This window comes from Daucus carota, chromosome 1, assembly GCF_001625215.2.
Source record: "Daucus carota subsp. sativus chromosome 1, DH1 v3.0, whole genome shotgun sequence".
In the NCBI taxonomy this organism is placed as follows: Eukaryota; Viridiplantae; Streptophyta; class Magnoliopsida; order Apiales; family Apiaceae; genus Daucus; species Daucus carota.
In genome coordinates, this window is record NC_030381.2 from 2,764,734 (window position 1) to 2,775,527 (window position 10,794).

Below are 10,794 nucleotides of genomic sequence, written 5' to 3' on the forward strand. Positions count from 1 at the left end.
AATATATGAAAAGTAATCAAAACAGTGAGTAAGAAAACAATGAAAAATCCTACAAGAAATTACCCAGCATAATAACCTCATAAACAAGTAAATTTCTAAACTTTTTACACAAAATAAAAGTTTTGAGTCGGATTCAAACAACAACGTTACATCAATTTTAGGAAGTTAATTTTTTCAAAACATGAATCTTCTTTCTCAAAAGGAACAAGAACAGCTCCGACAAAAATTACCAGGCATGACCACCATGACCACCTGCAATGAAGATTATCTTGAAATATTAGTCACCAATAAGATGGGGCATAACAAAGTGGCAACTAGTACACAATTTTGAACTAGTTGAAATAAAAGTACGGAGAGGATTTTTTTAAAGTAAAAGTGCAGAGAAGGTGTCCATATGAATTTTGGTTCCAAGTCATTGCTTGGACTTGAGGATGGGTTTCAGGAGCAAACACCAAAACAAGAAACTAACTATCTATCTCAGACTTTAGCCTATGACTTGGCTATCAGATTTTTTGATAAACACAGATTAGAATATCTATCTCAGACAACAAACTATGAACCAAAAAAGCCAAAAAAATAAGTCTTTTAGATATTCTAAGATATTCTAATCACACCCATCCACACACACACAAAAGCAGAAAAAACCCATCCAAACACACACAAAATCAGCCCAAAGATAGAAACGCTGGATATAATCACAAAACCCCATCTAAAAATACACACAGAAACAACATAAAGATACAAAAGAACGCTCTTGCTTTTATATCCGGTGAACATATGAATATTTTAAATGAGCAAGTAGAGGGAAATGGTGAACATATGAATATTTTACAAAAGAACTGGCAGAATAATCTTAAGCAGTCTATTATTTAAAAAACATACATTAATGAAATACTTGTTTTTGTTTCCCCAGGTTATGTTGTACTCCCTCCGTCCCCTTTTACATGTCCCCATTTGACTTTTGACCAGTCAAATTGACCAAATTTTGACTAAACATTACAAATTATCTCTTCATTATTTTCGTAATCTGAAAGTTGCATATTAAAATACACTAGATATACTTTTTAATGATATAATTTTTATTATTTTTTGAATTATATGATATATGTAAAATTTCAGTCAAAATATAATCAATTTGACTGGTCAAAAGTCAAACAGGGACATGTAAAAGGGGACGGAGGGAGTATATGTTTGCATCATTCTGTCTTTGACCTGAAACACAAGATGAAAGTTAAGATTTTAACCACCTTTATAAAGATTTGAACTCTGCATGTATTTTAGGTACTGTGTTTGGATGAATGTACTGCCAATGTGGATACTTCAACGGCTTTAAAGCTGCAGAATGCCATAACTAGCAAATGCAGAGGCATTACAGTGATCACAATTGCTCACCGCATTTCCACAGTGCTGAACATGGATACTATCTTTATTCTTGATCAAGGGTCACTGGTATGCTCATAATTTACGCCACCATATAATTATACTTTTTTTAATTAAGCTTAAAAGGAATAAGCATAAGGATATGGGAATTTCATTGCTTATCTAATTAATACCCTCTTTTATCACTATATTCCTCTGTACATCTATTATATTCTAAAATTGGGAAAACCTTAGCTGAAGTAGATCAAGGAGAGAAAACATATGAAGGATCCACCTAGAATCTGAGTAGAACTCTATTCTATTTGGTTAAAAGGAACAAAATGGAATTTGAATTCTCATATGTGAAGTTATGGAGAATCCAACTTAACAAAAGATAATAAATATAAATAAATAAGTTACCATTTTATAGGAGCTTCTGTATTGATTCATTGCCCAAGTTTGAGGTGGAAAACAGTTAGATCAAGATCAGTGACCCAGAACAGCAAACTTCTTTAGTAATACAGAAATGAACATCAAGATGCATATACTTTTAAAAACTACTCGCAACTTTAACAGATGCAGATCTACCAATCCTACAAGAACATGCTTTAATTATCCAATATATAATTAGGCAATAATACTATCCATATAATTAGGCTATAATGGATGAACCAGAACAGCATAGAAGCCCTGTTTTAACGTCTATAGAAAGAACAGCATAGATTCCGCAGAATTTTACAAAGGGCTATAGAAGAGTTGCATAAGTTAAGGACAATGTTAGAGTCTGGCCTGCTAGAGTATAAAAGCATAAGTTAAGTTAAGTTACCATGCTTATCTTGAAATAAAATCTTGTCGATCCAATTCTCATTTCTAATGAAAGAACACAACAGCCAAACAGAAAAGGTCAAAATAGGAAATGACAAAACAGTGTGCCACTTTTACTAATAAATTGCTCATTTATGAACCACCCATATCTTGTCTGCTTATCAGTTAGCTACAGAGGTAAACCTAATGATTTCAGACTCAGTACATGGCGGTACGGAGTTGCCTCTATATGAGTCTGAGAACTCTAGCAGAGTTATGTGGCCACAAAAATGTCAAACTAGGTAACACAGAAAGAATAGAAGGCAGATGGATTCGTATAATGAATGATTCCGTTATTAGCAGTTAGCATTGCTAGTATGTAGTATGTTGTGCCATTTTCCGTGAGAAACAAATGGCTACCACATGCTGATAATGCTTGAGTTTATATACTGCATTCTTTATATTTGTATTTTATTCCAGAAAACACATCACCTTCTCCATTTATATTTGTGACGAGAGTATAGATATGATGCAGAAACAATTACATCTTCCTATTATTTCTTTTTGATTTTCACTCTTTCTATTTCATTCCATCCATTCGCCTTAACCAAGACAACATTAGTGTATTAGGAATTAATTGTCAACAGATGTAATATATATTTATAAATCTGGCAAACATTAGTGTATTATTAGGTCTACCTGTGTCATTCTAAAAACAAATCAACTACGTTGGCATATCTTACTCGGAAGCAGTGGAAGGCCGGAAGCATGTTAAATTTCTAATAACCATGGGTTCTCCTCTATTTTGTATAGATAACAGAAACTTGTTGAATTAGTTTGCAGAATTATCTTGAAGGGCTGTATATTCTAACTTAGTGATCATGACATTGAGACTAGAACACAATTATGACCAGTCTAATTTTTGTTACTATTAACACAATTATGGTGCAAGGTTTCAAACCAATAGTTCAAAAACAGAAAGATTCATACATAATGCATAACAATCAGCTAGCAGTTTTGATACCTGGACAAAGCTGGCATACTTCTAGCTAGACAAAGATACAATGCAGTAACACAATTCGACAACGACCCACATAACAAAGTGATGTTTAAACAATGAAAACACATTATGAAATGATTTAACTCAAATCAAAATATTAGAAGAACATAACTTGTTCAATTCAGCTAGAATATTCTCACTTAGACATTTAATCAAACACCTTGATATCAATTTTCATGTATAAGCAGATAATAAACACGCAGCACCAGCAGATCCATAAATTGCATAAATGGTGAGCCAATGCACACAAATATATGCATAAATTTGTGACGAGAGTATAGATATGAGGAGAGTTTTGTGCAAAGAGTTACCTTGGAAAGAGCCTTCACTATGGAGCAATATGATGCAGAGATGGAGAGTGGAGAGAGATATTGGGAGAGAGGGAGAGATGGAGAGGAGAGACTGTTAGAGAGAGAGGCGAGATGACGTGTGAGAGAGAGAGGCGAAATAGACGCACAGGCAGAGAGAATTGAAGAAACGAGGGAGAAGATGTTATGTCGAGACCGGGAATCAATATTGGTAACCCGGGGTATTGGTCAGGTTTGTGTTAACAGGCTAGTGGCACAAGAGTTCCCATTCCCTTGTCTTAAAAATTTAATCCAAACGTAAGGCTATGGAATGGGAAGCCCAATCCCGTTTACCAAGCCCATAAACCTCCAACCAAACACCCCCGTTATTATTTCCATACTTGATTTGCTTTGCTTTGTCTTTTCGACCTCTTACTTGTTAGTGTACCTAACTACAGTTGGATTCAATGGGGACAGAACAGAACCAAACTCTCAGTATCACTTAAAGTTTTTTGATTAATTGCCCTGGTGTAACAGTCAATAGCATCAGAGTAATGCTTTTTTCCCATCTTGACATACTCATTACCCTCCTGTAAGCCAATTGGAATTTTTAAAGCACATCTTCGTGGAGTGATTTAAAAACAGCTATAATGTATAACATAAGATATTCTCTTGATATTTTGTAGGGGAAAAAACCAGTCTAACAGACGGTCGGGAGCATCCAACTCCAGTCCTTTACTTCCAACATATATGATTGTTATCTTATTAGTCAGGATTCTACATGATGGAAAATTCTCCTTTAAATACATCCTAAAGTATCTAATCACTAGCTATACATTAATCTTTATCAAATCAGCTATCGCTCTAACACGGTTCTTCCAATGAACAATATAAACATAGCCTGAACAACTAGCACAACCTTATTTTAGTTCAACAATCTACCAGTTCTTACTTCTAAGGTACCAATAATATTATCGAAAACCTATAAATCTTCGAAGCATGTCACTAGACACCAAACTTTCATATCTTAATTCTTGACATACTTAAATCAAATACCATCAAATTCTTGACAAAGAAACCAATTGTGTTTAAAATATGAACTTCACTAACAAAGAAACAAAAATCCTCTTAAAAATGTGAACTTTACTAACCAAGAAACAAATTGTGCTTACATATGTGAACTTTTCCCGACAAAAAAAAAATAAAAAATTCACATGAACTGATTACTAACAATGGATAGCAAGCATGTCAGAACACCCAGAAAAGCAAAGCAAGTTGCAGGCCTGTTGATGATTGTCAGATATATATGCGCCTACGAGCAAATCAACTGAAACACTATCAATACTTGGATAGTTAACAAGTAAACATAGAAGTCCTATAAATAATAGCAAATCGACTGAAACACTCTTCTTGGTCAAATTAGCAAATAAACATATTGAGAGCACTTTTGCAGACAGAAAAAAACACCAGGAATATGCTAAACATAATTTGCAGGCAAATTTAACATGAACATTCCAAACCACCAATACAGCAAAAAAGTAACTTCCCAAATCCCACTTGAGAATGAGCATATGACAAACAATTTTTCATTTCTTCTGCATGAACAAAAATACTAATTTATAAGTACTAAATAAACAGATAAGAAACAGTACGTAGAACATAGTGGATGATCAGTCATCAGCATCTTCTGCAGGCCTCCCACCAGCAAATGGATCGTGAGACGGACCAGTATCTTCCCCAATATGGCGCTGAACCAGACGCTGCAAATCAGCCATAACCTTCTGCTCACGCTTTGCCTTCTCCTCATAGTTAAACATTGCCAACGCCCTCTTATCTTCAGCACTGTAAACTTGGTTTTCTTTTCTGATACGAATAGCATTCATCCTCTGATGCCTACTACCACTCATCACATACCCAAGAGTCTCAAACTTAGAAATCTCATCAGCCGAAAGACCAACCTCACCTCTACGTGGGATACGTTTCCCTTGCTGAACATACTGAGCAATAGCATCTCCTTCACCAGGCCTAAGTGCACCTCCATAACTAATATGTCCTTCTGCTTTTGGTAAAGGCATCGGTCCAACCACTGGTTCAGCTTCCAAAGTAGGTTTCTTATCCTTAAACGCAAACAACTCACCATTACTCTCGTTCTTCTCTACCTCGTCCATTTTCAACTCAACTTTATCATCAACCTTCTCCAATCCCTCACTTTCACTGCCACTCTCCGTTTCCGCCTCTTTCGTTTCCTTCAACACCACAACTTTCTTTTTCTTCAATTTCAACTTCGACTTATCACTCTCCTCACTAGCATCAGAATCCTCACTTTCGCTCTCCTCACTCGATAAATCTCTCCTCTTCTTACTCCTCCCACTCCTCTTCCTCTTCCTCTCACTCCTACTACTCTTCTTCCGCCTCGAACTCTTCCTTCTTCTCCCATACTCTTCCTCCGAATCACTACTATCCTCACTCGACTCACTCTCACTCTCACTTACACTCGACTTCCTACTTCTCCGCTTTGAACTCCTCCTACTCTTACTCTTCTTCTTCCTCCTACTTCTCGAATCATCCGACTCCTCCTCCGAAGAAGAAGACGAATCTCCACTCTTCGACATGATCTCCTTATCCTTCTCAACTCCCTCCACCACATCCTCCTCCTCCACCTCCTCCTCCTCGTTCTCATTTCTCGGAGGACTCGGTGTCACATTCCAAACATAATTCCGCAAATCCTTCCGCATTTTCTGCCGTTTCAACCGCCTATACTCCTGAAAATTCAATCCTTTCAACTCCTCATCCGACTCCTCACCGCCACCACGGCCTCCTCCATTCCTATAATCTCTATCCAGATACGCACTATTATTCCGAACATCATTATGATAATTCTTCTTATTTTCCACAAAATTAGGGCTTTTTCTAGGGTTCGAATAATCAGGAGATCCACGTAGATTACGACGACTATTAGAATCATGATTATTGTTGTACCTCTTAGGGCTAGGGCTGCGGCTGAGACTGCGGCGGCGGGGAGAGAAGCGGCGGCGATCGTCGTAGGTGCTGTAATCCGGTGAGCGACGACGGCTGGAGCTTCGGCCACGGTCGGTGGATCTGTCGAAGTCCGGTGAATATCGCTGGCTGCTCCGGCGACGATCATCGGCGACGGCGGACGAGAGTTTGGGCATTGTTGTGGATATCGGGTCGGGTCGGTTTTGTAATCGTCTAATTTAAAGATTGGAGATGATTGTGAAGCTGAGTAATATTCAGAGGTGCGTGTTTGAGAAAAAATAAGATGCATATATAGTGGATAAATTTTCGTGTATTTTTTATTTGAAATAATAATGAACTTGAATTTTGATAATTAAGTCACGAAACTGGTCATTAGTCGCGAAACAATTTTGTGTTTTAAGTTAAACTTTAAGTTGAGGGGTTAAATATGTTTGTAATTGTATTCGTGTAATAAATTAGAAATCGATTTAAAATCGGAAATAAATCAATATATCAATATATACTTATATAAAGGAGAAGCGAGGGGCGTGTAGGTGGCGCCTCTCACATCGCTCCGTTTTATTTTTCTAATTTTCTGAAATTTTTGGATGAAAAATATCAAAAATTATTCATGCATTATCTGTTTGCTCCGTTCAAGCAACTTTTAAGAGGGTAGTTATATTTAAGTTAAATGTTTTTGTGCACAATCAATCTAAAAAAATTGGAGGAAGGTGACAATGTAAGAATATGATTACTTTTCTAAAAAAACAAATAAAATTAAGATTCGTCATGCTTTAAATTGTTAATTACGTGTATAAATTTATTTTTATTTTTTCACCATGAATTATAGTCCAATTTTGCAATTTTATATATTAGTATTTGTATTACATCAAGATTTTTATAATATAAATTTATTTTATCCTACAAATATTAACTTGAAACATTAATATACTTTTTATAGACAGTCATAAAATTATTTTATTCTACAAATATTAATATTGGATCATTAATATAATTTTTTTAGGCCGCCGCAACGCGCGGATTCTCAACTAGTTACATAATAATTTAAAGTTAGAAATTAGTTTATGTTAATTATTCATTGACTTTATTTTCTTAATAAAAGTAATTTATAAATCATATGCTATATCAAATTATTTTAATTTTTTTTAATGACTCATAATTTATGAATAAGTCAAAATTATCTGCACAGATATTTTAAATTTTCAAATTACTCACGTTAAGTCATACATTATCTTCATGCATCTCTTTCCTCCTTACCGTTCTTTTATCTTTAATCTTATTCATTTTGTTTAAATATTTAATATTTATTAAAAATATGACTTAAATTGAATAACATGATTCACGAAGAACGCAACACTTATGTTAGCTCTTTTATAAACAACTTGTGTAAATTTTATACAAATAATAATGTATAATATTTATAATCTAATAGAATCTTAAATTTAGATATTGATTTAATACAATCTTTAAAGTTGGAATGGATAACGATAAAATTAATGATCACATTGTTATAAATATATTAATACTAGTGTTTTTGCCCGCGCTCCGCGCACGGGCTTCAAATTTTTATTGAATTTTGTTATTATTATTTCACAAATACGTTTAACAAATAATTATATTTGAATTTTCAAATAAAGTATAAAGTAGGTAGAAAAAAATTATATTAGACATAACTCTTTTATACTTAAGTTTATTATATATCAAGAAAATTTAAGTGAAATTATATGTCAAACAATATTAAACTAAAATTATATATCAAACAAAACATTATGTTAATAAGAATATCAAAATTATACGTTAAATCAAATAAATAGATTTGAATGACTATCCACTATAATGATAGTTATACTACATTCTTGTTTCATGAGGTATTGGGCAGTCACAATTCTACCCGACCCGAGTCTAACTCGTACCAGCGGATTGTGTTTTACCAAACCCAAATTATAGGATTTTGGATAAAAATTTGTTTTTAAACCCGAATAATTTTCGGACCAGGATCGGGTTTGATTCGAACCCAACCTGAAAACTCGGAACTCATTTCGAACCCGAACCCGAATATATATATATAGATATATACATACATACATACATACATACATACATACATACATACATACATACATACATACATACATACATACATACATACATACATAATATCTTTTATAATATATTTATTATTTAATATATAAAAAAATTAAAACAAAATTAAGATATTTATATTTAATATTTTATATATATTTAATATTATTTGTCGAATAAATAATAATTACTCGTGTAATATCCTTCAAGTTCAGGTTTAAGATTTCTAAATTTTTCAAGTTTGGGTTCAATTTTGGTATTTGCGAAACCAATTTCGACCGACCCGATTACTATCTGTAACAGTGATACATATCTACTATGATCAAGGTGACCTACATAAAATGTTTAATACGTACTATTAATGACGAAATAATAAAATTTATAAAAATACTTTTCATAATATCTATATCACTATGTTAGAAACTTTAATATATATTATTCCCAAAATTAAAAATTGATATATTTGTGACATAGCTAAATATTAGACGACTCCTGGATATTAAATATTAAATAAAAATATAATTATAAATTTCAATTTCAATTTTTAAGCACTTCATTTATTTATATATATAAGTTAATATAATTAAAGCGTAGTTATATGATACATGCTAAGTTTAACAATTGTGGCAGTATATTCAATATAATTATCTTCTTCAATTTTCTTTAGTTGTGTACAAATTCAAAATTCAAAAAATGCTATGATACATGGAATGTAGTTATTGCATTACCATTCAAAATTTAATATAATTATCAATCATTGATTACGCCCAATTTTAGGATTTTTAGGACATGTAATTGGTCTAAAATAAATATGGAATATGATATGACACGTCAAATTAAAAATACGTGATTTTGTCTTGGATTTTTTTTTGAAATATGTGGCATTGATGATTTGTCACTGTTCAGGATTTATAATATAAATTTGGGTTCGATTTTGGTATTTGTGAAACCCGTTTCGACCGACCCATTGATTACGCACAATTTTAGGAATCTTAGGACATCTGATTGGTCTAAAATAAATATGGAATATTATATGACATGGCAAAATTTAAAATAGATGCCATTGACTTGGACTTTTGAAATATGTGACATTGATGATTTGGCATTGTTCAAGATTTATAATATAGTTTGGATTCGATTTTGGAATTTGCGAAACCCGTTTCGATCGACCCGATTGCTGTCTCCAAGTAATAGTACATATCTATAATGATTAAGTTGACCTACATAAAATGCTTAATACTACTAATTAATGACGTAATATTTTTATAAAAATACTTATTATAATACTTATATTACTATGTTAGAAAATGTAATATATATTATTCCGAAAATTAAAAAGCAACATATTTGTAACATAGCTAAATTTTAGACGACTTCCGGATATTAAATATTAAATAAAAATATAATTATAAATTTCAATTTCAATTTTTAAGCACTTCATTTATTTATATATAAGTTAATATAATTAAAGAGTAGTTATATGATGCATGCTAAGCTTAACAATTGTGGCAGTATATTCAATATAATTATCTTCTTCAATTTTAATTAGTTGTGTACAAATTCAAAATTCAAAAAATTCTATGATAAATGGAATGTAGTTATTGCATTACCATTCAAAATTTAATATAATTGTCAGTCATTGATTACGCCCAATTTTAGGATTTTTAGGACATGTGATTGGTCTAAAATAAATATGGAATATGATATGACACGTCAAAATTTAAAATAGGTGTTTTTGTCTTGGACTTTTTTTTTTGAAATATGTGGCATTGATGATTTGGCACAGTTCAGGATTTATAATATAATTTGGGTTCGATTTTGGTATTTGTGAAACCCGTTTCGACCGATTCATTGATTACGCACAATTTTAGGAATCTTAGGACATCTGATTGGTCTAAAATAAATATGGAATATTATATGAAATGGCAAAATTTAAAATAGATGCCATTGACTTGGACTTTTTTTTTGAAATATGTGACATTGATGATTTGGCATTGTTCAGGATTTATAATATAGTTTGGATTCGATTTTGAAATTTGCGAAACTTGTTTCGATCGACCCGAGTGCGGTCTCTAAGTAATAGTACATATCTACTATGATTAAGTTGACCTACATAAAATGCTTAATACTACTAATTAATGACGTAATATTTTTTAAAAAATACTTTTAATAATACTTATATCACTATGTTAGAAAATGTAATAT

At 32.4% G+C, this 10,794-nt stretch overlaps 1 protein-coding gene across 1 annotated transcript; it reads right to left on the reverse strand.

The window, feature by feature from the left end:
* Positions 1–66: 66 nt before the first annotated feature.
* On the reverse strand, positions 67–6,783 carry LOC108205168 (uncharacterized). The gene is made up of 2 exons (XM_017374987.2): positions 5,163–6,783; positions 67–252 (listed from the first exon to the last, which is right to left on the reverse strand). Exon 1 carries the CDS (start codon positions 6,681–6,683, stop codon positions 5,181–5,183), a length of 1,503 nt encoding a protein of 500 aa, XP_017230476.1. The 5' UTR covers positions 6,684–6,783; the 3' UTR covers positions 67–252; positions 5,163–5,180.
* Positions 6,784–10,794: the final 4,011 nt, after the last annotated feature.

Excerpts from the sequence above, each read along its gene's own strand:
- LOC108205168 (XM_017374987.2), bottom strand. The coding sequence starts at position 6,683 with ATGCCCAAACTCTCGTCCGCCGTCGCCGATGATCGTCGCCGGAGCAGC.